This window comes from Sphaerodactylus townsendi, linkage group LG11 (genome assembly GCF_021028975.2).
Source record: "Sphaerodactylus townsendi isolate TG3544 linkage group LG11, MPM_Stown_v2.3, whole genome shotgun sequence".
Lineage (NCBI taxonomy): Eukaryota > Metazoa > Chordata > Lepidosauria > Squamata > Sphaerodactylidae > Sphaerodactylus > Sphaerodactylus townsendi.
Genome location: NC_059435.1, coordinates 15,853,854 through 15,880,447, shown reverse-complemented (window position 1 = coordinate 15,880,447; position 26,594 = coordinate 15,853,854). Strand labels below are relative to the sequence as shown.

The following is a 26,594-nucleotide window of genomic DNA, read 5'->3' as shown; positions in this document are numbered from 1 at the left end:
CTATGCTTCAAGCTTTTATCTGAATGCTACTATTGAAGGTGCTGAAGCAAGATATTTAGTGGCAAATGCAGGACTTCCAGACCAGTATTTACAGCAGTGGTGGGATCCGAAAATGTTAATAACAGGTTCCGATGGTGGTGGGATTCAAACAGTGGCGCCGCCGCACACACGCACCTCCAGTCCCTATTGGGCAGGGGGGTTGCTTTAGTAACCCCTTCTTGGCACTCAGAAAAAATTAGTAACCACTTCTAGAGAAGTGGTGAGAACTGGTTGGATCCCACCTCTGATTTACAGGGACCAGTTGTAGGAGAGAAACAGTAAGTGGGGTGGATAGTGCTTTGCCTATCTCTTCTCTGCTGTTTTTCCATCTGGAAAGCCACCCTAGATGTCTTTTATGCTGCCTGGCTCTAGGGCTGAGCCGTGTGGCATAGTGGTTAAGTGCTTGCACTGCCACTCACACGGTCAGGAGTTCGAGCCCCCTGTGGGTCAGATATCCTGGCAGCTGGCTCATGGTCAACTCAGCCATCCATCCATTCCTTGGTCGATAAATGAGTACCTAGCACATAGCTAGGGGGTAAAGAATAGCCGGGGAAAGCAATGGCAAACTACCCCACAAAAACAGCTTGCTTATCAAATCACTGCTTGCAGTGGTACCCCAGGGTCGGACACGAGTGAAGGGGAAACTTTACCTTTAGACCAGGGGGAGTGCTGTGGAAAAGTGCTGGGTGGGGGAATCACCTCTAATTTATCTCCTACAACTGTCTGATCCACCCTTCTTTATACGTTTCAGGCAAACACAGGACTGTGAACTCTACATCCGACATTGAAAGTTCAGTTCCAGCCACAGCCGTGACGCAAAATAGTTGTGTCTTTGTCAGGTGTAAGCGTTAAAATTTCCAACATCCCTCAAGTAACAACGCCCACATTCCTATTAAATATTCAGCAACCCATTAAGAAAATATTTTCCATCTCAAGAAAAACCCTCCCCAACAACAAGGTAATCTGAATAGCATGTTATGCTTCTTAATAGACAGTATAAAGTCTAACAAGGGTCATAAACTAAATGGCCATAAGCAGCCATTTGAGGAGACACATTTAGGAAGCATCGCCCTCCCAGAACTCGGATGCAGGAGTCAGGTAAACTCAGTGCTTTACAAATTATAACAGAAATAGAGGATTTTAAATATTCAATTCTCAGCTTTGCTGTCCGATTCCAGCTGCCAGATCAGCTTTAATCCAGTGACGATGAAACTAGATAGTGTCCATTTTTTCACAGGAAAATGCACTAAATGTGACACCATGATTTATCGGAGAAATTTTAATCAATGTTTCTGTAGCAGCCCTAGATTACTACTTACATATAATGGGATTTAGTGTGTGCAGTGCCAGGGGCTAAGAGCAAGCTGGGAGTATAAACACAATAGGATTTAATTGGCTCCCAGTCCCAGGCGCAAACAACTACCTATAGGTTGTTTTAACAGAGTTGCGGGAGACAATTACAAATTTAATTGGGGTGAGAGAGAGAGAGAGAGAGAGAGAGAGAGAGAGAGAGAGAGAGTGTACACACCAGGCATAAGAATGGCTTTTTAACCAACAATGACCTCTTACTGGGAGCAAGCAATAGAGTAACAAATAGTTCTCCAATTGGATTATGGTAGTGCTAAAGAAAACAAGATTAATTATCATTATCTTCCATAATTAATCTTTCTTCTGTTTAGCAGTACTGGAAGACATATTTTCAGAATGCTTCTTCAAGTTATCCTACCCTTCTCTGTTACTAGTTAAGATAACTAGGTTAAAATCCGGAAAACCCACAACACACTAGGTTGAAATCGTCACTCGTGTCCTAAGCAGACAGATATTTATATCCTTCTAAAGACATTGAAGTCAATGGCCTTAGAAAGGTGCAGGACCACTGGGTGTTTGGGGCTGTGTAGGGATGGGTGGAGGAAGGGGAAAGTGAGGATGGGGTATGAGTCTGAAATTGTGTGCATCGAGGAATGCTGCTGTAAATTTCGTTGTGCGTGCACAATGACAATAAATGCTTATGCTTGTGCTTCAATGGATTTAGAAGGGTGTAACTCTGCTTAGGACCTTCATCTCAGGGGCACATGCAAAGGCAATATTGGCTCTCCACTGACATTATTTATTTGGTTAAATGGGCTCTTACCCTTTTTTGGGGAAGATTCTGTGTACTTTGGCTCTCAGTTCCAACTTGAGACCACAGTGCCACCACGGAAATGAGATCATGAGATATGGTAGAGGAAATGACATTAATATATTTTCTGTTGGCGTAGGGGGTGGGTGGGGGTGTGCTTTGTAGTAAACTGTATGCAAAAGGGTCAGCACAGGGGTCATTCTCGCCTTCTTGCCCAGGAATTCTCTACACCAGTGGTGGCGAACCTATGGCACGGATGCCAGAGGTGGCACTCAGAGCCCTCTTTGTGGGCACGCACAGAGTTTGTCATGCGGGGGGAAATCGCCCCCCCCCCCACACACACACATCTAGGCTGGCCTGGGCCGCTAGGCTCAATTATTAGCATGAAACCTAAGACCTAGTTTTGGGGAAGCAGTGTAGGTAACCCTGTTAAGCGTTGTTAAACCCCACTGATTTTCATGTGAAGAACCAAAGCGCAATCCTTTACCTGGGAATAAGCTCGGTTGCTGGCAATGGGGCTTGCTTCTGAGTAAACCCTCCTAGAGTTGTGATTCACTCGTTGGAAGAGTTGCACGGTTGCTTCAAAGCAAAGCCACCGACTATCGCCAAGCTTTCTCCTGAGTAACGCACACCTCGGAGCCAACCGGTTTTTCTAAACTAAAACCTCAGGTTAAATTGCTGTGCTGGCTCTTCGCAACAAATAAGTGGGTTTTGGGTTGCAATTTAGCCACTCGGTCTTGAAAAGGTTCACTATCACTGCTCTACACCCATCCTGTTTGGATCACAACTTTATTGCAAATGACACACAGCAACAAAGAACATGTTGTACTTTCCCATATTTGAAATTGATCACAAATAATTTGTGTATCCTCACTCAGCGTTCTCCATCCTTGTCTCCCATCTTTGCAGTAAAAATCAATTAGAAAAAAAGAAGGGCATGAATTCTTTTGGGGGGGGGGACCGTGTGATTTGTCTCCTTTTCAAATGGGTTGAACTCAGCTTATGGACAGCTTGCAAATTGGAATGCATGAGAAGCAGAAGTTGTAAACATTGCTGATGATCGCAGGGGCTAGAACCTCACTGATTTTTTAAAGCACTCAAAAACTATCTCCCCTACCTTCAACTCAAAGTGGCACTGTCCATTAAGAACATAAGAACATAAGAACAAGCCAGCTGGATCAGACCAAAGTCCATCTAGTCCAGCTCTCTGCTACTCGCAGTGGCCCACCAGGTGCCTTTGGGAGCTCACATGTAGGATGTGAACGCAATGGTCTTCTGCTGCTGTTGCTCCCGATCACCTGGTCTGTTAAGGCATTTGCAATCTCAGATCAAGGAGGATCAAGATTGGTAGCCATAAATCGACTTCTCCTCCATAAACCTGTCCAAGCCCCTTTTAAAGCTATCCAGGTTAGTGGCCATCACCACCTCCTGTGGCAGCATATTCCAAACACCAATCACACGTTGCGTGAAGAAGTGTTTCCTTTTATTAGTCCTAATTCTTCCCCCCAGCATTTTCAATGAATGCCCCCTGGGTCTAGTATTGTGAGAAAGAGAGAAAAATTTCTCTCTGTCAACATTTTCTACCCCATGCATAATTTTGTAGACTTCAATCATATCCCCCCTCAGCCGCCTCCTCTCCAAACTAAAGAGTCCCAAACGCTGCAGCCTCTCCTCATAGGGAAGGTGCTCCAGTCCCTCAATCATCCTTGTTGCCCTTCTCTGCACTTTTTCTATCTCCTCAATATCCTTTTTGAGATGCGGCGACCAGAACTGGACTTTTTGAGATGCGGCGACCATTCTACCTTATCATTTAGTGGGATGTGCACATCAGTCTTAAACTTAGCTCTGAACCTCCCACTCCCAGTTATGGCCTGGGGAGGCCCCTTCCGCACATGCAGAATAATACACTTTCAATCTGCTATCAATATACTTTGCAGCTGGGTTTTACTGTGTGGAATAGCAAAATCCACTTGCAAACAACTGTGAAAGCGGATTCAAAGTGCATTATTCTGCATGTGCGGAAGGGGCTGGAGAGAGAAAGATGGGATGGGGTCAAGCTTCTTTTGCGCCTCAGTCTTTTGCATGCAAACAGTGTAGGGACGGATCACGTCTTGCACCTGTTCAGATATTCTGCAGAACAGTTTTAAGAGCAGGTTGCTGATCTGTCGGCAGAGTGAATCTTTAAATCATTTAAATTCTTATTGAAGCTTGTCTTCTGTATTAGTTCAACAGTATCCCTGCACGTAGTACTGACGCTGTCACAAATATACCGTAAAAGTATATTAAGTGGCAGCAGTTCACAAATGGAAGTGTTCAAATTAGAGAAATGGACTCATATTTCTCACTGTGTTTTTATTCCCTCCCCCTGGACTTTTCTATCGATTTAGCACAGCCTTGCAAATTATCTGCTTCTACGGGCTGGTATCATTTCCTTTTGGTGGAGTGGGGACTGGAGCTAGGTATGTCTCTCTTGTTAGTTTGGAAGATACATGGGGGGGGAGGAGGGAATTATAAATTTCATTGGAGCTTGACGATATTTTTTTCCTCCTGCTTATTCATAGCTGGCATCAGACCATATTCTCAAATATCATATAAAATGTCACAGAACAGCTCCCTTTCTTGCTGTAAATTTCACAGCTGGAATGTGCATGCATCTAATGAGCCACTCCAGGGAAAAGGCCTTTCATTCACACACAAATACACACACACACACTAGGCCATTTGTGATTTTACAGTATTTCTATCAACTCTGGCCAAAGCCTAGATGCACTGTGACGGGTGCAAAAATGAATCCCAGTAAGTACATCATCTGTATGCTCAAATGTTGATAATGCTGTAAGGTCCTTAATCCACTGGATCACTTGAGATGGGCAATTTATCCTACCAGTGTGGTAATATAACTTTTTTTAGCAACAGTAAGGGCATGGAGGGCCCATTTCCACTGACCATCTGTTAGTCTTTCATTTAGTCCATAGACCACCAAATAGGTTAAAAATATGTAAATATACTTAAAAATCAGTTAATTTTCCAATACAAAATTGACATAAGCAATTCCTCCAAAATAACTATACAGGCCCAAAGCATACCTGTAAGAGATATGTGGTTATTTAGCATGTGTTTTACTACTAGGATTAACTTACTCCTGGATGTGGGCTAAAATCATTCAGCAAACTCAATCTCCATTAAAACTTCGAGGCGGGGAAGCTGTCTACCGTGTTGAAATGTTAAACTCAGTGTTGTTCACCGCCCAGAGCTCCTTGGGGAACAGTGGTATATAAATCTGACAATCAATCAATCAATCAATAATCAATCAATCAATCAATCAATGTATGAATAGACAATATATGTATTATGATTGTGAGTTTATGTAATAGAACTGAGTGTACATAATGGAAACTCTGACAAGTTGAAGCACTGTTATGGAAAGAAAAACCCTAATAAAAGTCCATGGATCTCTTGAATTAAAAAAAGGAGAGAGGTGTCTTGTAAGTTGCAGCAGCATCAATTATACAATTTACTTATTGCACAGTCCAGATGGGGGAGGGGGCTGCGCAGAGGCAGCTGGGAGCTCCAAAGGGGCACCAGAGGATGCAGATGGAAAGGAAAACAAAAAACTTTCCTGCTGCCCAAATCGCCCCATAGGCTAAATAGGCTTAAGGCACACTTTTTGTGTGGTGTAAGTCTGCAGGTCTGGGGGCCGGCATTCCCAGGTTGGAACACCGGTGGAGGCTGACTAATATTGGCTCCATCCCTGGAGCCCTTAGCCCACCCGCCACCCTGGTATCCAAGCGAAGGCCAGTACTGCTCCACAGTGGCCCAAACGTCTGACTTTCACCATTGCAGAGCTGAGGGGCAGCTGGGTGCCAGCACCTCTGCCACCCCCACCAGCATGGGCGCCCCGTGTGCTGGTGGAGTGGACAAATGCATTAGTGTGCCCCTCCACTGCTTTTTGTGAGTGATCAGCCCCCCTATTCGAATTGGGCTGTCCACTAAAAGGGCACTCTAGTGTCCATATATCCTAAACAGACAGACAGACAGGAAGACAGACAGACAGACCTAAATAGGTTGCAGCTTAAGGTCCGTAGTTGTGGAGAAAATCTGAAGGTTTGATATGTATATGACATCTCTATGGTATTTCAGTTGGGTCTGAATGGTGTGAAGTAGCCTTTATTAAGGGGTTGTAGAAAAAAAGAAGATGTGGTGATGAAGAAAAGAAAATTGCATCCATCAATAGCAGCAGCAAATAGAGAAAACACTGGCAGCGAACAGGATTTGTTTTAAGGCAAAGATTTTCATAATTTAAGGATCTTTCAGAAAATATTTCTGTTCCACCCTGAAAGAATGAATTTAGGTTGGAACAATGAAAAACAGAACGACGATCAACAGGACTGGGTGGAGCTGTTTTCTTAACTGTATCTCCATTTTGTTCTTTTTGGCACTGGGCAGAAATAGTAACGGGCCGGCATGAGCGTAAAGAGTCTCATAAAAGCCCATACTTCTAAATGTCCAAACACTTTCGGCTGGGGTTAATGGACTCATCTCTGCTCTGAAGCTCTTTTGTTTTTACACATAATTGCAAAAACAACAAACGCCACACAGCTCTCTTGAGAGAACTCAAGGGGAAGGCGCTCCCTTCTTCCAATCCCACAGTTCTTTGAAAAAGCAAAGAAAAAGGAATTAAGTGCATGCGCAAAAAGAAAGGGGAAAGATGGCTAAGGGTAATGGATACTTAAACTAAGATATATAGTGCCTGTCCTACCAACATACACAGTTTCTCAATCTGTGCAGACACACACAGCTTTTCATAACTCAAAGAACTGAATGCGCAATGTCCTTTTTCCCCATTTCCAAGTCCCTTATGACTATCTCTGAATCTTCTAGGGAGAAAAAAGCCCCATCATAATACAACAAAAGACAGAGTCGGTGAAAGCTCCAGATATGATTTATTCACAGGCAGAGAATTAAAGAATTCCCTTCTGACTCTCACTGCGCATCACAACTGGAAACACCAGCAGACAGGGGTAGCTACGACAATAGCTTCTGAGATACAATTCCCTCTTTACCCAAATATTAATTATGGGATGTGTTGTGAAAAAGTGCCTCAAGGACAAATAAAAAAAACCCTCTTCCAAATTAAAAGGATGATTGAAAGCCTCATCATAAACCTAGGAGGATAAGTTCACAATGGAATCACAAAGGAAAATAAATGACTCCAAGATGTAACTTGCAGAGTATTTCCAGTGCTCCCTTTGTGAAAAGAAAGATACTATGAAGCTAGGAGTCTTGCCTTGGATCTATTGTCTAATCCTTTGCAGCTGTAATGGCCAGCTGATGAAATGACAGCGCCCGAGTAGATATCTGAAATCTGTAGGTGGTACCATCATTGTTCCAAGGGACCAATTGACCAAGCTCAGAGGAGTCTTCTTAGCTAGGGCAACAGAGAAGGTCTGCATCTGAAGCCAACTTCTAAAAGCAGAGGCGTAACTGGGCCAAACTGCGCCTGGTGCGCAGTGTGTTTTTTCTGCCCCCCAATCCCCCCGTGGCCCCCCCGGCACACACCCTTTCCCCCCTTCCCACACTTACCTACGTTCTTTTTCTATTTCTAGTACTTTTTGAGGCTGAAAAAAGCCGCCTCTTCACAGTTCAGGGAAAAAACTGCCAGACAAACTATACTTCCCAGGAGACCTTGTGAGTCCCAAGGTTTCCTGGGAACTGTAGTTCCTCAGACAGTTTTTAGCCTGAACTGTGAAGAGGCCGCTTTTTTCAGCCTCAAAAAGTACTAAAAAAGAAAAGGAACGTAGGTAAGTGTGGAAAGGGGGGCCGGGGGTGTGTGCCGCAGGGGGCGCTGTGGAGGGGGCATAGGGAGGCGCAGGGAAAAAGAGGAGGGGCCGGGGGCACCCCCAGGTGTGCTCCCGGTACACGATGCATCCCCCTGCCCCCTTGGCGCTCCACCACTGTCTAAAAGAGATCAGTCGTCTGCTGTCCTTGCCTCTTCTGCCCCACCATTTCTTTTGTTCTCATCCACTGTGAAAATGAACATTGTTAAGGCAGAGGCCTGCCTTTGTTCCATGCCTCCTGGTAAATTAACTGGGCCCTTGGCTGGAACTCTTTGGAGGTCAGCTGGGCTCCATTACACTCAGCAGAAGCTCCCAGAAGTCATTCTTGACAATGGGACTGACTCCCCTTCCCTCCCACTCAGGCTGGTTCCAAATTACGCTCTTTCCTTTTGTAGACTTAGATGAATGGGAATGCTTAAGAAGAAGAAGAAGAAGAAGAAGAAGAAGAAGAAGAAGAAGAAGAAGAAGAAGAAGAAGAAGAAGAAGAAGAAGACGAAGACGAAGACGAAGACGAAGACGAAGACGAAGAGTTGGTTTTATATCTCTCTTTCTCTCCTGTAACGAGACTCAAAGGGGTTGACAAGCTGCTTTCCCTTCCCACCCCACACAACGAACAGAGAATTGAAATGCTAAAACAGATTCTTCTGCTTTTAGAACTGGGAATATATATCTCTGATATAAATCCTAAAAGAATTGAGAGTCACCAGAAGTATACAAGCAGAGGCTGAGGGGTTTGAGACTGTGCTGTTTTAGCAGAAGATACCTTCATATCCCAGTAATACATTCCAATCCCTACTTCTGGTGTTCCAGGGCTGAGCTTGAACACAGAAAACATATTCCCCTGCTCAAGCACTTGCTCATATTAAGCCTTGGATAATTTCCCCAGCAAGGGATGTTTACAAAAAGAGGTGCAACTAGAGAACAGTAAAAGTTTTTTTTTTTTAATGGAGAGTGTTCTGTGTATGCTCGACAGACACCAGGATGAAATGCTCTGGTCCTGTTCTTTTTTTAAAACCCTTACTAAGGAGGAAAAAAAAAACTTGTCAGATTTTAGATGGGATATGTATACATCTTTCAATGGAATAGATTTAGATGAGTAAAAAGAAAAGGCATGAGAGATCAGACTCTTCTAAGGATAAACTTGACTGTCAAGTTCAACTTAGTTCATTTTGATTAGTTAGGTTTCACTTGAGATTTTTTTGTTAAAAAATTATATTTACCGGTAACTCTTCCCGGCTTTCAAACCACCTCTGCTTCTCACTTGCATTTAAAGACCCAGGGTGAGGTCGCCATAAATTGGTTGCAACTTGGTGGTACTTTACACACAGAAAGAGAACTTTTCCACCTTGAAGTACCCCCAGGAGGCACCCTATGTCAGAGGTGGGATCCAGCAGGTTCTCACAGGTTCCCGTGAGTAGGTTACTAATTATTTGTGTGTGCCGAGAGGGGGTTACTAATTGGTGATTTTGTCACGTGATTTTTGCCTTAGTTACGCCCTCCTCTCAGCAGTAGCGCGCAGAACTTGAAGCAGTCTAGCAGGAGGTGCACCGGTGTGCATGGCAGCCTGCGCCTCCGTGCATTTGTTTCCCGCCCAAGGACCGGCGCAGTGGCTGCGTCCATGCCACAGCCCCACCCAGGAATGCCCAGCCCCTGGAATGCCCAGCCATGCCCCCGTCATGCCCCGCCCCGCCCCATTGGCGCTACCCCACAGTTTGAATCCCACCACCATGGGAACCTGTTACTAAAATTTTTGGATCCCACCTATGTCCTTTTGGCTTTGGACTTCTTTCTTTCCTTATAACAGATGTGTGAATGCACTTCGCTGCTACAGAGCTGTGGGGCACCTGCATGCTGGTGTCTTTGCCCTCTCCACTGCTTGGAGTGCCCTTTTGCTGGCGTAGGGGGCAAATGCATCAGCATGGCCCTGCACTGCATCCGAGCAGCAATTTGCCTGCCCCCCACCCCCGGACTGGGCTATAAACCATTTGTAAGCTCTGGTCAAGTTCTGCTTGAGTCTACACCAGGGGTCTTCAAACTATGGCCCTCCAGATGTTCATGGACTACAATTTCCATCAGCCCCTGCCAGAATGGCCAAGTGGTAGGGCTCATGGGAATTGTAGTCTATGAACATCTGGAGGGCCATAGTTTGAAGACCCCTGGTCTACACTCTGTATACTGTATGTATGGATTCTTTCTGTCTGGATACTTTATTTTCTCAATAAACTAGATTATTTAAATCCCACCACCAGAACCGGTTGTTAAATTATTTGAATCCCACCACTGCTTGATGTTAGTTGATGTGGAATAGTCCATATTTTCTGTTCATCATGCCAAGGTATTTAATATTTGACTGAATTTGCTAGGTGATGGGTATATGAAAATGTAGATATCAAAGCACTTAAGAGATATCAAAAAGTCTAAAACATTCCAACTAGAGAGTAAAATTTGAAATTTCACATTCGGGGTTTAGATAGCAAATGTTAAACATCTGCATATATTTATTTTAGCAGAGTTTTGCATAGTATTTAACGTGTTTAATCATGATGAGCACAATTCTGTGGCATTTTTTTAAAATTACACTTAGTAAGATATTAACCTTCTATACTCTGTTTCACATAAAGATGTTAGTAGATTGTATATTCCTCTGCTACAGATCAAAGCATGTTGGACCTTCTTTGTGGTAGAATGCTCCGACTGGGTCCCAGTGCCTACCTTTCCCTGCTCCCCCCATCCATTTGAAAGTAAAAATACATTTTGGCATAAATGCTCTTGTATCAAAGTACCATGCTCAATAATGCACAAAAGAATAATTTTGACAAAGCAGTGCATAAAAACTAATGATAATTATCATATTCATTTGGGACATTCTAATTTGGAAATATACAATTTTCTCATCTGCTGCATCCCAGCTGACCAAACTAAAATCTTTATGTGAAACAAAAGTAGTAACAAACTTAGAAATAGCTACTAAGCTAATTTGACCAAGGAACTGGAAGAAACTCACTATATCAGTGATGGCGAACCTATGGCACGGGTGCCAGAAGTGGCACTCAGAGCCCTCTCTGTGGGCATGCACAGAGTGTCCCCCCCCCCCATATCTAGGCTGGCCTGGGCCACTGGACTCAATTATTAGCTTTAAACCTAAGACCTAGTTTTGGGGAAGCAGTGTAAGTAACCCTGTTAAGCACTGTTAAACGCCACTGATTTTCATGCAAAGAACTAAAGTGCAATCCTTTACCTGGGAGTAAGCTCGGTTGCTGGCAATGGGGCTTGCTTCCGAGTAAACCCTCCTAGGGTCATGAGTCACCCGTTGGAAGAGTTGCATGGTTGCTTCAAAGCAAAGCCACTGACTACCACCAAACTTACTCCCGAGTAACGCACGCCTCGGAGCCAACCATTTTTTCTAAACTAAAACCTCAGTATTCAGGTTAAATTGCCGGGTTGGCACTTTGCGATAAATAAGTGGGTTTGGGGTTGCAATTTGGGCACTCGGTCTCGAAAAGGTTCGCCATCACTGCACTATATCCAAATCCAAATCCAAAAACCTTTATTAGGCATAAAACCAGTGCCAAGAATTTCAAATACAATAAAAAGATCATTATTGCTCAACTTGCAGTACACCGAGCAAAAACATAGCAACAGCTTCAGATATTTCCACACTAGAGCTATTTAGAAGCTTAGCCATTTTTGTTTTATCAGAGAGGAGCATAAATCCTGTTGGTAACACAGTTCTCAAACTGGTTCTGATGTTGTTGTACTTTGAACAATGGAGCAGAATATGAGAAAGTGTTACAGTTGTATCAGGACAGAATTGACAGCGTACTTCATCTTGTGGAATACCAGAGAATTGACCTTGAAGATGTGCTGGACGAAAAGAGTTACACCTTGCTCTTGGTCATGACCCATCTGCTATTGTAATTAATAAGTTGTTGCAGATATATAGCAGGGCTAGTTTTCTGAGGGATAATCCCAAAGACTATTGGAGAGCAAGAGCTTTGTGCTTTGCTCAGGAGAAATTGGTACTCTTGATCAAATAATCTAGACTTTAAGCGATGGTAAATCTCCGGAGCGGTGAGCATTTCCTGTAGGGCCTCCCAAAGAGAAGTTTCTCAAGGAAAATATCTTTTTTTTCAATATGTAGGCCACTCATTCTCGAAAGCTGGAAGCTCTCTCATTTCTAACTGGGACAAACTGTTAGGGTCAGTGCAAAAACAAAGATGCAGCCAAAACTTAAAAGTTACAACCCATGCCCTTGTTTCTAATAAATGTTGCCCTGATTCCAAACAAAGAACACCATAGGGGACACAATGCGGGGTGCCAAAGATCTTATAAAGGAAATTGGATTGGATGCTTTCCAATTTCTGGTGCCATGCTTGGATCCAGATGGGGATACCATACAAAAGGTGCTGGGCCACCTTAGCGTTAAACACCTTCAACGCTGCTGGTATGAATCTACCACCACTTGATGTTAAAAAACTTCAGTACTGCAGCGGATAAATTTTTACTGCACTATATCTATGATCCGCGAGTGATTTAGGAAAAGTTGGCACTGCTGAAAAAGAGAAACTATTTCTTTTTTTTTAAAAAAACCCTTCATTTAAGAATGGGAAAGAACCCTTTAGACTTATTTCATTAGAACTGACATTTATTTTGAAATTCTTGGAATATTCTTTGCTGATGTATTAATTAGGGCACAAAAAAGGTTCAAATGATGACATGATTTGTTGCTTAACCTACATCTGGTCTGTATGTGTGTGGAAATTTTTTAAACACAACATTTTTAACGGTTTCTAGTGTTTAACTATGCTGAGCAGGAGGGGTCCAAAAAGGTAAGCATTCTGTTTTATGGCTATTAACCCCTTGCCCCAGTTTTCTCTGCTTGTGGGGTAGCTTCTTTGGCTGAGCAGCACATATTTGCTTGAGGAAATATTTCCTCAGGGTTCAGATAATCATGACCTGAATAGCCCAGGCTAGCCTAGGTCCGTGGTGGTGAACCTTTGGCACTCCAGATGTTATGGACTACAATTCCCATCAGCCCCTCCCATCATGGCCAATTGCTAATGGCAAACTACCTTTGTTCATCTCTAGCCTTGAAAACCCTCTAGGGTTGTGGCACTTTCCACAACAGCTGTGGCACTTTCCACAACATAGTCATAATTTCTTATTTATTTCAACAGTATGTGAAGGACCATCTGAGAACCAAGATGCATTTAAAAGGTATATAGGGATTCCCAGAAGATCCCGAAGTGGCAAGGAGGGACCAAAGGCTTTATCCTGTGACAGGCCATTCTTAATGCAGCAACATTTCTGTATAACAGGTAGCCCTGTTCATTATCTTCACTGCCATAAGAGAGTTTGTCTACCCTTAATGAACCGTATATTAGGGCTTTGTAGTTTTTTTGGGGTGGTGGTGGTAAAACTATTTAAACGCTCTTTTCTATATGCATTTTAATAGTTCAACGAAAGACAGTGAAATGAGAATAACCTTGAAAGGGTTTTTGTTGTTGTTGTTGTTTAGAATTCTGAATTCTGTAACCAAGGATATTTTTGCCCCTGAAACTAATTTTATATGCAGGGATGAAATCCATTATAAAACAAATCCAAGCAGAGATGTTTCAAGCAACTGGAATCAGGCAAAAGCAAAATTCTATTCAGATTCTCTGAAGAATATCTTTTACCTAATAGCTTTTAAAACAGTTACTGCTAAGAAACAAATTTTATATGCTACTAGTGGGCCTGGCCACGCATTGCTGTGGCTGAGTCTGGTGAAGTGGAAAAGAAAGAAAAGGGGAAGCGAACGGTTCGAACATGTGTCATTGCACAATGATTGCAAGGGAGGGGAGGGGCAAGGGGCCCCTCACTCCCCTCCATCTCTCCCATTCCTTTGCATGGCAACCCACCCGGTCCCTCCCTAACGTTCCCCTTCCTCTGCTAGGGTGGGTGGGCCACGTGCAGGTGGCTGGTCCTGTCCCTTTCACTCCCTTCCCTTGAAGGCGATTTATCAAGCGTAAAACACGCTGGGAGGCATGAGCTACGTTGTGTTCAAAATTCAGAGCGTCTGGTCCAGCAAACCCGCCGACCCTCCCTCACCCTCCCTCACCTTCCCCTTCCCCTTCCTCCGCTAGGGTGGGTGGGCCATGTGCAGATGGCCCGCCCCATCCCTTTCACTCCAGATGGCAGTGTTTTTCAAGGAAGGCATGGTTGTTTCCCTTGTATCAGAGGGTGTTGCTTTGACGGCCAGCAGATGGCATTGTTGCGGAACAGAACTGTAGTTCCAACTGTCACAGGTGTGGCATGTACACAATAACTGGCACAGTTGTGACATGTACACAACAGGAGGTGTGAAAACAGTATGGAAACCTGGCCGCACGCAAATGCAACGTTGTGTGAAAATTTCAAAGCAATCGGTCCAATAGTTTGGGAGATTACCGGTACCTGTCAGCAGAAAAACACACCGATAGATTTTTATATATATAGATTATCAATCAGTGGTGACTAACATCCTATTGACACCAACAGGATGCAATTCTCTCCGGATCAGGACCTCTGTGTTTTAGAACTGTCCATCATTTTTTGAAAGTACATGCAAGATGACAAAGGAAATAATAAATGAAATGGAGATGAGTACTCGATAGGTCCCATACACTTCTGCAGAAGATCTACCTCAGGCCCTATATTCTTTAAACACATTTTAGTAAACCAAAAAATGTATTTTTTCCAGAAATCTGTTTTTTTAAATGTTATTTATTAAACCAACATTACAAGTTCCATATCTCCCTCAGAAATATATGGGACCTATCGAGTACTCATCTCCATGGGGTCCTAGAGACAGAAAAGCTCCCAACTTGTAAAATCGGGGGCCATCCATTGAGAATGCTGGGGGAAGAATTAGGACTAATAAAAGGAAACATTTCTTCACGCAACGCATTATTGGTGTTGGGAATATGCTGCCACAGGAGGGGGTGATGGCCACTAACCTGGATAGCTTTATAAGGGGCTTGGACAGATTTATGGAGGAGAAGTTGCTCTATGGCTACCAATCTTGATCCTCCTTGATCGGAGATTGCAAATGCCTTAGCAGACCAGGTGCTCGGGAGCAGCAGCAGCAGGAGCAGCAGAAGGCCATTGCTTTCACCTCCTGCATGTGAGCTCCCAAAGGCACCTGGTAGGCCACTGCGAGTAGCAGAGTGCTGGACTAGATGGACTCTGGTCTGATCCAGCAGGCTCTTTCTTATGTTCTTAATTACTAGAGAAAATTCATGCATTGGACTATATAGCAAACAACTGGAACACACAAATTAGCAAACATGCACATATCTACAGCTGTTTCTTTCAAAACTGCCAGAAAGACACTATATTTTCACACGAGTCGTCTCTGATTTCCCTAAAGGTTCTATCTCAAAAAGGCCAACATATACAAAAATCTGAAACATACTCAACTCAGTCCAGTGCTGCAACTGTGTAAGACTCTGCTGTGTAAGATATAAAGTTCTCATAAAATTGCATCGTTACATGAATTGGAAATTCACACCTCAAACAAGATACTGTTTGCAAATAGTTTTTTTTTCTTTTAGTAGTATAACATAATTTTTTTTTAAAGATGAAAAAGTAGTATTGCCATTGCTTGTGAAGGGATGGGCATGAAATGTCAAGAAAAGACCTTTTCAGAGGCAAAACAATTCCCTCTCCCAGAACCCCTTTCTCACCAGGGCAACATACCTCCAAACAAATATTTGTCTCCTGTCATTACTTTGAGTGGGCTATTACTCCGAACAGAGGAAGCTTCATCACCATCGATGGTGAGGACTGCAAAGTTTTCTTTTGCTAAGAGTTGGACTTCATGCCATTGTCCATCGTTGAGTCCAGTGCCTGCAAACAAAAGAAGATAGGTTCAATTTGGCTGTCCTTGCACAACACTATGTTTATGTTCATTAAAAAATGGCTCAGTAGGCTCTGTAATATAGGAGACTGGCATACATAAAAGTCCTGGTTCAATCCCCAACATCTCCCAGCAAACATAATAAACGGGATTACTACAGTGCATAAGAAAACACTATTGAACAAAAAGAGTCGACTATAAAAACCACAGCAATATGTTACTTTGAAAACCAGTGTTGCACAGTGGTTAGAGTATTGGACTAGAATCTCAGAGACCTTGGTTGAAATTACATGGACGTTTACTGGGTGAGAATGATATAGAAGAAGAAGAGAAGAATAGTTTGGATTTATATCCCCTCTTTCTCTCCTGTTGGAGACTCAAAGGGGCTGACAATCTCCTTTCCCTTCCCCCCACAACAAACACCCTGTGAGGTGGGTGGGGCTCAGAGAGGTCCGTAGAACTGTGACTAGCCCAAGGTCACCCAGCTGGCGGGTGTTGGAGTGCGCAGGCTAATCTAGTTCCCCAGATAAACCTCCACAGCTCAAGTGGCAGAGGGGTGAATCAAACCTGGTTCTCCAGATTAGAATGCACCTGCTCTTAACCACTACATCGCTGCTGGAGGATGAGGAGAGGAGATCTTCTTGACATCTCTGTGAGGCAGGTTAGGCTGACTAAAAAAGTGGGACTGACCTAAGGTCATCCAGCAAATTGCTGTGGCAGAGTTAAGATTCAAACCTAGGTCTCCTCAATCCTAGCCTGGTGCTCTAACCACTACTCAGCACTGTCTGTCTCCTGAAACAAAACAAAGCTGGTTAATAATCACATGAAGTAAAGATATAAAATTAACTTAAGGTCAAATAGGCATAACAGTTAGACTTGCTCACTTGCTCCGATGTAAGTAAGTTTAGAATTGCAGCCTAATTTTCTATATAAAATTAATTACTGTTATTTGTGTACAAAGAATATAACATAGGTAACTTAAAAAACCCTAACAATTCCACAGTGTATTAAAAAAAGAGGGGAAAAAAAGGAATTGATGAGTCAGAATCATGCAACTTGTGGTCGGCATATCCTAACAAGTAAAACTTGTATATCAAAGTGTCGGTTTTCCTACATAATTTCAAACTAAGGGACCCAAACAAAACAGCAACATTGCAAAACAACACCACCACCCCTATACATTCCTTGTCTTTTTTTAAAGGCCTGCCACACACATTCAAGTAAAGATTTTCTTTTAGCTTGCCTGTAATTCAGCCAGCAGTTACACACATGGGGTCAGAGCCAACCAGCTTTTCTGCTGCTGCAAAAGAAATGAGATTTCTCTATGCCTGCTTTGATCACAAGCAGAAGACAGCTGGTGTGCATCTGAGAGGCACAAAACTCCCATCACACCCGTGATACAAAGGCCTTGCGTTGTTCCCCAACACACAGAAGGGGCTCGTAATGTGTGGAGATGGAGCCCAAATGGATGCTGTCCACATATTGGGTAGCTCCAGCAGCAAGTGAATCCCACATTCTTCTTTTACTTTCAATTATCAGGGAAACAAAACCTTGAATTCCGAACATCTTAATTCCGCAGTAATTGTTGTGATTGGCACCCAGTGTATGGATTGGGGCTGCTTATGGTCAAGGATAGTTTTGGGGTGAGGTGTGGTTTCCAGGCTGTATGGCCGTGTTCTAGCAGCATTCTCTCCTGACGTTTCGCCTGCATCTGTGGCTGGCATCTGTGGCTGATGCAGGCGAAACGTCAGGAGAGAATGCTGCTAGAACATGGCCATGCAGCCCGGAAACCACACAGCACCCCAGTGATTCCGGCCGTGAAAGCCTTCAACAATACAAGGATGGTTTTAGCTGCACATTTGGAACATGGGCAACCCAATCCAGATGTGGAAGGGAGCACCACAGCGGCCAGGGATGGCATAGCGAAGGCGGTGCTGCACTTCCCCCTAAGGGGCTTCATATGTGAAAGGAGTGAAAGGAGGGAAATTTAAAAGTCCTCTTGCTGCGTGAATAGCGCCATAGCCTAAACAGGCTTACACCACTTTCGTGTGGCATAAGTATGAGGACAGCGTGGAGGACAGCGTTCCTGGACTGGAAGGATGGTGGAAGCTGACTAAAGTTGGCTCCTCCCCCAGAAATGCTCTCATAAGAACATAAGAACATAAGAACAAGCCAGCTGGATCAGACCAGAGTCCATCTAGTCCAGCTCTCTGCTACTCGCAGTGGTCCACCAGGTGCCTTTGGGAGCTCACATGCAGGAGGTGAAAGCAATGGTCCTCTGCGGCTGCTGCTCCCGAGCACCTGGTCTGCTAAGGCATTTGCAATCTCAGATCAAAGAGGATCAAGATTGGTAGCCATAAATCGACTTCTCCTCCATAAATCTGTCCAAGCCCCTCTCGGCCTACCTCCCCCCACACTAGTGTCCACTCGGACATCAGCATAGCTCCCCGGAAGCTCAATTCCGGGTTTGGCTGCTGTGGAGCTGTGCAGCCCCCATACACCACTGTTATTGCTCTCCCTGCTGGCATAGGCACCTTTTATGCTGAAGGGGGGGGGGGCGTGCCAGCGTGACCCATCTGGATTGGGCTGTTAAGTACCAGAGCACATGTCTGACACGTATCTCTTTTTTCAACCCTCATCGTGACACCGTTCATGTTCTCTTTGCTCCTACCCTCTGCTTTATTCTTTCCGTGTCTTATTTTAGAAAATCCTTAACTTGCTTATTTAAAGTATGCAACCTTAACCCTCCTGTGAGTCGTAGGAACGCCAGTTTCATGTGCAAATTAGATATGTTAATGAAGCATATTCCATCTTGCTCGGATATCTTTTAAATGGCATTACTTTAAAATTAGGACTCTTGAGATTGTCACTTTGATTGAACAAGAAGAAACAGATGTTTCTGTTATAAGAGACATGGAGGAAGAAATGGTTTAATGAATACTATTTTTTCCTGCAAGATCTTAAAATCTAGTAAGAAATAATGAAAGATGCCATATGCTAATTATTCTTCAAACAACGCTTACAGCAGCCAATTCTCAAATGCCTTAATACCTGATTTGGAGAAATCAAATCTGAATGGAGCAATGCTTGCAACTAAAATAAGCATGTCGAAGTGTACTCCAGTTAAATGGATCTTAAAACCAATATTTGAAGGAACACCTGTGCCCACATGAACCTGCCTGAGCACTGAGGTTGGGGGGGAGTCTCCTCGTGGTCCCTGCCAAGGTGCAGGGGGATGGAATACGTGGAAGGGCTTTCTCCATGGCTGGCCCCAGACTATTGAACAGCCTCCCCATGGAAATTTGCCAGACACCAATCCTTTATGGGGTTTGGCCTCTGGTGAAGACCTTGTTTTTCACCCAAGCTTTTGACTTTTGACCTTCTTGATGACCCCTCTAGAAGCTGCTGGTCTGGGGGGGGGGGTGGAGGGTACATGGGTGGTTAGTATTGTGGCTTTTAAGGATTGTTTTATACAATTGTGCTTTTATTGTTGCTTATAATTTCGTAAGCCGCCCTGAGACTTCAGTATAGAGTAGAGTATAAATTCCACAAGTAAGTAAGTAAGTAAGTAAGTAAGTAAGTAAGTAAGTAAGTAAGTAAGTAAGTAAGTAAGTAAGTAAGTAAGTAAGTAGTGATAGTTTCAGAGGGTTGGTAGTACACATGCTAACTTTGAATTCAGCAGCACTTTAAAGGTCAACACCATAGATACCCCCAAAATCTTGTTGGTCTTTAAGGTGCCGCTGGATTCAAATCGAGCTGTTTTACATATATAGTGCACTCCACAGCAGAGTTTTTAGCGGAAAGTACTATCAGGTCACAGCTAATGTATGGCAACCCTAAAGGGTTTTCAAAGCAAGAGAGGTTCAGAGGTGGTTTGCCTTTGTCTGCCTCTGCATAGCAACCCTGGACTTCCTTGGTGGTCTCCCATCCAAATGCTAAGCAGGGTTGATCCTGCTTAGCTTCTTGGATTTATTAGGTTAACGTGAGATCTGGGCTGAGCAGAGGTGGAGCGAGGTGAAACTGTGCCTGGGGCATGCGCACGCCTTGCGCTCTTCCACAGTGTCGCCTACTCCTGGAACGCCCCCGCCATGCCCCCTAGATGGCCTGGCCACGCCTCCACTGCTGTTCCACCCGAGGCATCACCCCCTGCCTTGTGGGTGCTACGCCACTGGGGCTGAGCAATGTTACATTTTTCTGAGTCTACTAAAATAACTAGACTTAGAAGGGTGTAAGGATGCCATTGTGACAGATCCAGGGGACATCACTGCCTGTCATCAACTGTACTTGGAACTAACTGGTCAGGAAACTGGGATGTAGATGGTTTTTAAATATAATATGACATTTTATCTCCAGAAAGTCTAAAGGGACGCTTTTAAAAAAAGAAAAAAAAGAAGAAACTGAAGGAAGAAACCTTGAATAATGATGTGGTCAACTGATTGACCACATTTTGTATGTTTTCATAACTCCTCCTCTCTTCTCATTCCATCTCATGTTCCAGTTTTTTTCAGGGACATATGAAAGGCCCCAGAATGCTTATACTACATTTTGATATCTTTGATAAGGTATCCAGGAGTTTGTATTCTGCCTTTTGAAAGTGGTTTCAAAAAGCTTTTTAATGCATATTAGTACACAGCAGTGAGCTGGAAAGAGTTTATAATACACGCTATCAGGCACAGCAGTACAGAGAAACAGGCTTACAATTTTCCTGTTAATTCCAGACTTATTAAAACTACGGGTTTATGTTAATATTCAGCAACCAGCAGGATGGTGTATTTTTAGGTGTTATCACGCACATCTTCTCATAGCACAGGGCCCCCCAAAATCATCAACAGCCAGAATTTGGTGCTGAACTATATCTAAGACAGTCACATTCCCTAAGGAGTTCAGGGAATATTAGCAGTATTCCCTCATTTCTGTACCACATTTCAAGTTTCTGTTTATTCTCACATGAATGTTAAAAAGAAGTTGGCAGTGTCATAGTGGACTGGTGCTACTTTAGAGGTGTGGAAGAAGATATATTAAAGGTAAGAATGAGCAGATTCGTCCAGCTTTACCCTGGTTGAGATGCATTGTCTTTGCTGTTGGGATTTTGCTTTGATGAACAGGAAGAGGAATGTCTTGTATGTTTTCATGACTCCTCCTCTCTTCTCATTCTATCTCATGTTCCAGTTATTTATATCCCACCTTTGTCAACTGTAAGGAGTCTCAAATAGTCTTGGTCAATACCCTAGAAATTTGGTAAAATTCAGATTTGGATTATTTGGGCATACAGATAATTATGCCCATTTGGATTATTTGGATTGCCCAAATATCTGTATGCCCAAATAAGACAAATAACATATTTGGGTATACCCGAATATTCGGGTATATCCGAAAAATTCGGGTTTGTCTGGGTTTTTTTTTGCATTTTTGGTGTTTTTTTCACGTTTCAGACTGCATTTTTAAAGCTAGTGACACCACAATTTCATGGTATCATCTGGAGACTGTCCTGATGATTCCACCCGAATTTGGTGAAGTTTGGCTCAGGGGGACCAATGTTATGAACCCCCAAGGGGGTGCCCCATTCCTCATTGTTTCCAATGGGAGCTAATAGGAGCTGTACTTTGGCATCATACCTAAGAAAGGTACAATAGCTCGCTATTTAAATATGTTATCCAACCCCAAGATGAGATAGTTGATTACCAGGGCAAGAACTAACACACTCCCTCCCACCTTATCGCTGGAGAGATTTAAGTCAGCTCTACATCAGATGAGTGCTTGCAAATGTTGCCTAACGCTCGACGAGACCTTAGAACATATTCCGCTTATCTGCCCTAAATTTACAGAATTTAGACCTAGTTTTTTCCAGAGGGTCCCAGTTATGGTAAGCCCACTTTCCTCCAATGCTAAATTGAATTACCTCCTGAATAAACAGAACCCCAAGATGCTGGAAATAGTGGCCAACTTTTTAGTACAAATTATGGAGCATCCCTCTGGGTGCCTCCCCCAACTCAACTGAATTATGTATGTATGTTCTCGATATTTCTTTTAACTATATTGTTTTATTTACTCTACTCGCTACGCTATGTATTTACATCATGCCTAATAAAGGTTTTGAATTTGAAAACAAACAAAATGTGTAGATCATCTTGGAAAAGTACATGCGGTGTTAGGTGTATGTTGCAGTGTGTTGTTGTGTATACTTGAGAAGACTAGAGTAGATTATCCTAGTGCAGGGCCCCCTTCGGTGCAAGGCCCAACTGGAGGCAATTGGTCCAATTGGCTTAAAGCTGACCCTGGTTGTGACATCATGTGTTCAGCTGTGTATGTTGAACACATGTGTGTACGTGCATCAATATGAAAATAGGCTTCAGCCTCCGGCAAGCCAATTTTATTACTAATACCATAAAATAGAATTCAGGCAAGGTGAGATGGATGAATTTTCAGGATAGCGAAGCAGAGAGGTTAGCTGTATTGTTCAAATGCCCAGACATGCCGTCGTCTGCAAAGCCTCTTTAAAGTCAACTTTTGTCTGAAAGCATATTTTAACCAAGTTCTTTAGCAACACTCAGGAGAATAGTGTGCACCAAGCTACACATGCAATTAATTCAGTATAATTACTACCTCCGAAGATTTGAAGAAAAGCAGCACTAAGAGTCCTAACCTTTGCTCTGATTCAATGAATGAAACTAAAGTTATGCCTCACCGTTTATTCATATGTAATTTCTTTAGAAACGGCTCCTTTTTAACCACCAATTTACAGGAGGAGAAGTGCCCTTTTTATTGCTCGGAAAGGCAAATAAGATTATGCTCATTTTGCTAATATTATTCATCAGCCAAAGTGAAGCGACTGCGGAATGAAGAAGAAGAGTAGGAGAGTTTGGATTTATGCCCCCTCGTTGTCTCCTGTTAGGAGTCTCAAGGCAGTTACAAACTCCTTTTCCTTCCTCTTTCCACAACAAACACCTTGTGAGGGAGGTGGGGTAGAGGGAGGAGCTGGAGCCAGTGGTGGGATTCAGCCGGTTCACACCACTTCAGCAGAACCGGTTGTTAAAATGGTGTTTGAAAACAATCACTTGTAAAACGATTTGAATCCCACCACTGGCTGGAGCCCATCACAAAATGGCGGCCATAGCTTACTTTTAGTTACTATAGTAGCTGTTGCCAAAACAACATTATTAAAAAAATAGGTCCAGTCAATCAAATTTCCAATGGCCAACCTGTACACTTTCTAAAAACTTTGTGAAGGCATCACAAAAAGATTTGGTAGGCACCAGGATTCACTTGCGCAGAATGAAGTGGACCTCATTTTAGGCAATGTCTTGCTCTATACCCGTGGCGGTGAAACTTTGGCACTCCAGATGGCACTCCACTCCAATTGGCCATGATTGGCCGGGGCTGATGGGAATTGTAGTCCATAACATCTGGAGTGCCAAAGGTTCACCACCACTGATCTATACTGTATAGTTTCTTGGCAGAAAAAGAAAAGAGAAGGTCTAACAAAAATACATTGATGGAGATGTTGACCCAATGAGAACTCTTTGTGACATGTAAATCTACATCAGGGGTAGGGAACCTGCGGCTCGAGAGCCGCATGCGGCTCTTCCGCCCTTGCACTGTGGCTCCACGTGGCGCAGCCGCCGGTCCCCATCTCTTGCCACGCCACCTGCAGGTAGCAGAGGCGCGGCTTAATTTCAACTGCTCCATGGTTGGCTGGGCCGCGCCACAGGCTTCCCCTCTCGCCTGCCCCGTTGGAGTGGGGCGGGCGCTTTCCCGGCGGCCGGCGAGGCCGAGCCGCCGGCTTCATCCTTGCCCGCCCTGCAGGCAGCAGGCGGGCGCATCCATGCGCTTCTCAGAATGAGCGGAGTAAAAGGTAAAAAACCCCCTATATATATAGTGTTATCTTTATTTTAAATGTCAACAATTATTTGCGGCTCCAAGTGTTTTCTTTTCCCGTGGAAAACGGGTCCAAATGGCTCTTTGAGTGTTAAAGGTTCCCTACCCCTGATCTACATCATGGGTAGATCTATCATTCCCCACGGGCACCTTCAGCAAATTTTGTTTATTACAAAATACTGCAGCTGGGGATAAAATGTTACAGAAGAGGTCATTAGAGAGGTTGATTTGGATGCTTCTCTGGTCTCCCACTGAAATTTGCCTACGTCCAAGCTGCTTTTGCCTTTTCTGGGGCTACCTAATGAAAGCATGGCCAAGAAAAATTTGAACCAGGGCTGCCTGATTTGTTCCAGACTTTAGAAAGGTGCCCAGTTCCATTTGAGTTACCTGGCTTAAGCACATATAAGTGGTACATTTACAACCACAATGTTTATTTGACCTTACAGAAAACCTAGAAAAATACTTTGATTTTTTTAAAAAACAAACAAAAACAAATGCCAATTCAATTTCCATTTCCAGGAAACCCTTTGCTCCCTTTCCCTCCCCCTGCAAACCTTTACAAAGAAAATGAGAACTACAAATGAAAGGGGTTACTGTCTGTTGTTCTTTTCTGCAAAAGCCATTCAAAACAGAAAATGAAAATGCTGGCATTTCAGAACGTGGGCTTGCATTTTCCTGAACACTTCTGCTACCATATTCTTTCCAGGCGACGCAAGTTTTACTTGAATATCAAAAATAATTGCTGGAGGTTGCATGACCTCCCTTTCCTCCTATGACCTGCTTGAAGTAGAAAGGGGCCTTTTCTGTATTTTCTTTTTTTTTAAAGAGAAACACAAGTAGTTGTATAAAGTCTTTCATTTACAGGACTATATCTTCTTATTCCTCCTGGCCATAAAAGGATACACACAGGGTGGGTGGTTCCATATCTCACCCAGATGGGCACTCTGCCCATGAGGTAAAAACAACAACAGTGAAATGCTGTCTTACAGAGCCAGATGACTGATCCACCAAGCCAAGACATGGCTGTCTCTGACCAAGGGTTGCCATAGCCCTGCTGGGAGTGGGGAATTCACTGTCCCCAGTTGTTGGCTCCTGTTGCCAATCAGCTGACTGGTAGGGGGAATTTACTAACAACTGGAGTGGCAGTGATTTCACTGGTGACATCACTTCAGAGGTGGGATCCAGCAGGTTCTCACCAGTTCCCGAGAGGGGGTTACTAATTATTTGTGTGTGCCGAGAGGGGGTTAATTGGGTCTGCTTTTCCGTTAGAAATTCCATTAGGTCCAAAAATCATAAAGTCCTGTTGTTTCCTATGTGGCTGGTTAGCGAAGGTAGAAAACGGGAAAATTCTCCCCATTGGGCTGTTTTAAAAACATGTTTTAGAAATATGGTAAAGTTCTTTGTTTAAGGGAAGTATCCTTCTTTTGATTTCTAGAAACAAAATTAAGTATTTGAAAACATTAAGTATTTGACAGGCAGTCAATTAGAGGAGAAGTAGTTGTTTCTGTTGGCAGTAGATGATAGGACTTGCTATAATGAGTTTAAATTATGGACAGAAAGATAGCAGCTGGAAATAAGGAACTTTTTTTACAGTAAGAGTTTTTCACAGTAATAGAGAAATTATCAATGCCTTCCCCATTGGCGCTACGCCACTGTTTGAATCCCACCACCATGGGAACCTGTTACCAAAATTTTCGGATCCAACCACTGCATCACTTCCATCATCCACCAGAAGTGATGTTATCAGTTCACTGATGATGAGGTGCTCTGGTACTTGGGCAAAAAATCTATAGTAAAAAACCCTTCTACCATAGAGTTGTTGACCAAATACCACAAAGTCCCACATCATTGCCAATGTGATGATGTCACTTCTGGTACATACTGAAAATTAAATGCTGTGACACTTGGTTAGGTTGGTAAGTCTCACCACCTCCCACCAGTTGTGTAGGAGACCTTGCAACCCTACTGTCATCCCTGTGACATTATTTTCTTAAAAGTGTGTTACCAGAGAACCGGTGTAGTGTAGTGGTTATGAGTGAGGGACTCTAATCTGGAGAACCGGGTTTGATTCCCCACTCTTCCATGTGAGCAGCAGACTCTTCTCTGGTGAACTGGATGTGTTTCCCTGCTCCCTACACATGAAGCCCGTGGGGGTTTCCTTGGGCTAGTCACAGTTCTTCAGAACAGTGACTATCTCCCTCACAAGGTGTCTATTGTGGGGAGAGGAAGGGAAGGAGTTTGTAAGTCACTCTGAGACTCCAAGGTAATTATGGTGTGTGTGCTACGCAAGCTACGTGACTTGGGCCTATTCATGTATGGTACCGGCTATTTTTTTCACTTGGATGAGACACAGACTAGGAAGGTAGAGCACATATTTTTATAGAAGAGGATTTTAGATTTATGCCCCACCTTTCCCTCCATAAGGAATCTCACCCAGTAGGATTCATGTGTAGGAGGGGGGGGGGAGCCCAGGTCTTCAGATTAGAGTCCATTGCTCTTAACCACTATACCCGTGGTGGCGAACCTTTGGCACCACTGCACGATACCATGCCGGAGAGCATTTCAACACAGTTCAAATGGGGATATTAATATCTCAAGCCAAAGAGCTCCTCATTTTGGGAATTGGGACCTAGAAAGCCAATTCCATGTACTGTTAGACATTAAGTTACAGTAAACTTCTGAAGGCATCCTTAGATGATACATCCAGCAGCATAAACATATGTTTTAAACATGGAACCAAAAGAGTAAATTCATATGAATGTCATTTTTTGATCTGTGTTTTCAGTATCTTCTGGATTCCTGTCTCTGGCCAGCAAATAAAAACAAATTTAGTTTTGCCAGCCTG

At 43.5% G+C, this 26,594-nt stretch overlaps 1 protein-coding gene across 1 annotated transcript in view; it reads right to left on the bottom strand.

The window, feature by feature from the left end:
- CNTNAP2 (contactin associated protein 2) overlaps positions 1-26,594 on the bottom strand; it is a 1,428,778-nt gene that overhangs the window by 550,356 nt on the left and 851,828 nt on the right. Inside the window, exons 7-8 of the mRNA XM_048510449.1 lie at positions 18,926-19,091; positions 15,715-15,864 (exon numbers count right to left, since the gene is read on the bottom strand). Coding sequence (XP_048366406.1) covers positions 15,715-15,864; positions 18,926-19,091 — 316 coding nt within the window. The remainder of the gene's footprint in view (positions 1-15,714; positions 15,865-18,925; positions 19,092-26,594) is intronic.